The 1,998-nt window shown below is 48.1% G+C and overlaps 1 protein-coding gene across 1 annotated transcript in view; it reads right to left on the bottom strand.

Moving 5' to 3' along the window:
• Positions 1–393: 393 nt before the first annotated feature.
• Positions 394–1,998, bottom strand: part of Cd8b (CD8 subunit beta) — a 14,096-nt gene continuing 12,491 nt past the window's right edge. Inside the window, exon 6 of the mRNA XM_055596470.1 lies at positions 394–1,050. Within this exon, the coding sequence (XP_055452445.1) occupies positions 1,038–1,050 (13 nt within the window). The 3' untranslated portion in view covers positions 394–1,037. The remainder of the gene's footprint in view (positions 1,051–1,998) is intronic.

The raw sequence follows: 1,998 nt of genomic DNA, 5'->3' as shown, positions 1-1,998 counted from the left end.
AAAAGAGCTTCTAGTATCACTGTGGGTGAAAACGTGTGTGTGTGTGTGTGTGTGTGTGTGTGTTGGCCCCAAGGCAGCATGGCCTGGCTTTGGGAGTCCCGGGTACTTCCTAACCTCTTCATCCACAACTCAAGTTATGGGCACATTGTGTGCCCATGTGAGCGTTTTAGATGTAAGCTAAGAACACACAAAATGAACTCACTTTCTCCCATCTTTCTCTCCCCCTTCCCCGTGCCCTGTGCTGGTGACCGAACCCAGGACCTTGTGCATTTAGGCTACACTCCCAACCCTTGTTACTTCTTTTTGACTAAAGTCAACACTCTTGCTATAGAGGGTCTATCCTTGGATGTCACAGAAGCCACTTGTGTCTTTAACACAGGATTTTATTTGACAACCAAGACATTTTCATAAAAAGGGCAAAGAGAAAAAATATACAAGCCACGAGAGACGGGAAGTGAAGCTTAAGGAATTTCCTGCTAGGAGATGAAGCAGAAGTCTGTCTACTGACCCCACAGGTTCCCACCCCCACAGTAAAGCGTGAGACCGCGCTGGCTGTGGAGAGCCTGGGGGCCGCTTGCAGGAAGTCTCACTTGCGAGCTGGCTTCTCCTTGTGAGGATGAGCAGTCTTTAGCGGCTCTCTCCTGGCGAGCAGCTAAAGAGGCGCTACCAACCTGCCCTACCAAACAACTTACAAAGGGGGGAGGGGGCGGAAAGCCACCATCCAAGGTCCAGTCCAAGAAGGGTACACCCCCACACACACCTGGGGTGTCCCGGTGGGAATTCTTGGTTGCTCAGCACACTCCGTGAGTGACCCTGAATTCTGGGGCCTTCTCCGTGAGACTCCAGGTGAACAGTCAAGTGGTTCCCACGCCTGCCGGCCACAGACAGAATTTGCAAGTGTTCAAAGCAGGCAGCCTGAGCACAGCGGAGGAATCTCCATCATGGAATGTGTCCTCTCTCGGTAGTCCAGATCTTGTTTTTTTCCGGAGGGCTGTCACTGTCCTTTTGTAGCAAGTTCTTGGTGTTATGGGTGCTAATCATTTGTGAAACCTGGGAAGCAACAGCAAGTTGTAAGACTCTTATTTTCAGGCCCAGTGACACTGCGTTTCTTTAGCAGAAGCAAATGGCAGATGGAGGAGGAAGAAGGGTGCCTGTAGCTGAGAGCTCTCTTAGAATGATGTTTAGAGTCTTTCTATCATTTAAAAAGGCAAAAGGCGAAAGGCAAAAAAACAAAAACAAAAAAAATGAAAACAACAACAAAGAAAACCAAACTAACAAAATAACACACACACACACAAAACATATCTCAAAACTGATCTGGCACTGGGGGTTGTGGTGCATGCCTGTAGTCCAGCAACTGGGGAGGCAGAGGCAGGTGGATCTCTGAGTTCAAGCCTAGTCTGGCCTATAAATCAAGTCTGGAACGGATAGTGCTAACCGGCGACACCTTGTCTCAAATAACCAAAACCAATGCAAACAACAACAATAAATGTTCTAGCTTTGGGGCCAGTAGGCTAGCCCAGTGGGTAGGAAGCTTGTTCTGATGATCTGGGTTCAATAACCAGTACCAGCTGTTCTGACCTGCCACAGAGTGTGCGTATTGGCAAAATAAAGAATTTTTTAAAAAAGTCCCAAACCTCAGCTTTGATTGATGTTGCTTCTTGAAGCCCTTTCTAAGACAATTTGATTACAAGGGCACACAGGAGGACAGAGGTGATGGGCCACTGGTGCTCTGTGACGGTAGAAGGTTGGGAACACCCGCCTCAAACTGTAGCTTGAGGTTGCTAACAGCTGATCTGTGAGGCCCGGGACTGTTGTGTCCATACTTGGACCATAAGAGCAAAACCAGAAGGAGTTTTTAAAAGTTTCAAATCCACAAACCAGCTGGGCATGACAGAGAATCAGGAGTGTAAGATGAGTTCAAGGCCACCCTTTGAGATCCTGTCTCAAAACACACACACACACACACACACACACACACACACACACACACACACA

Source organism: Psammomys obesus, unplaced genomic scaffold (assembly GCF_907164565.1).
Source record: "Psammomys obesus unplaced genomic scaffold, mPsaObe1.curated_primary_1811, whole genome shotgun sequence".
In the NCBI taxonomy this organism is placed as follows: Eukaryota; Metazoa; Chordata; class Mammalia; order Rodentia; family Muridae; genus Psammomys; species Psammomys obesus.
Note: the sequence above shows the minus strand (reverse complement) of the source record. Positions and strands in the feature narration are given on the sequence as shown.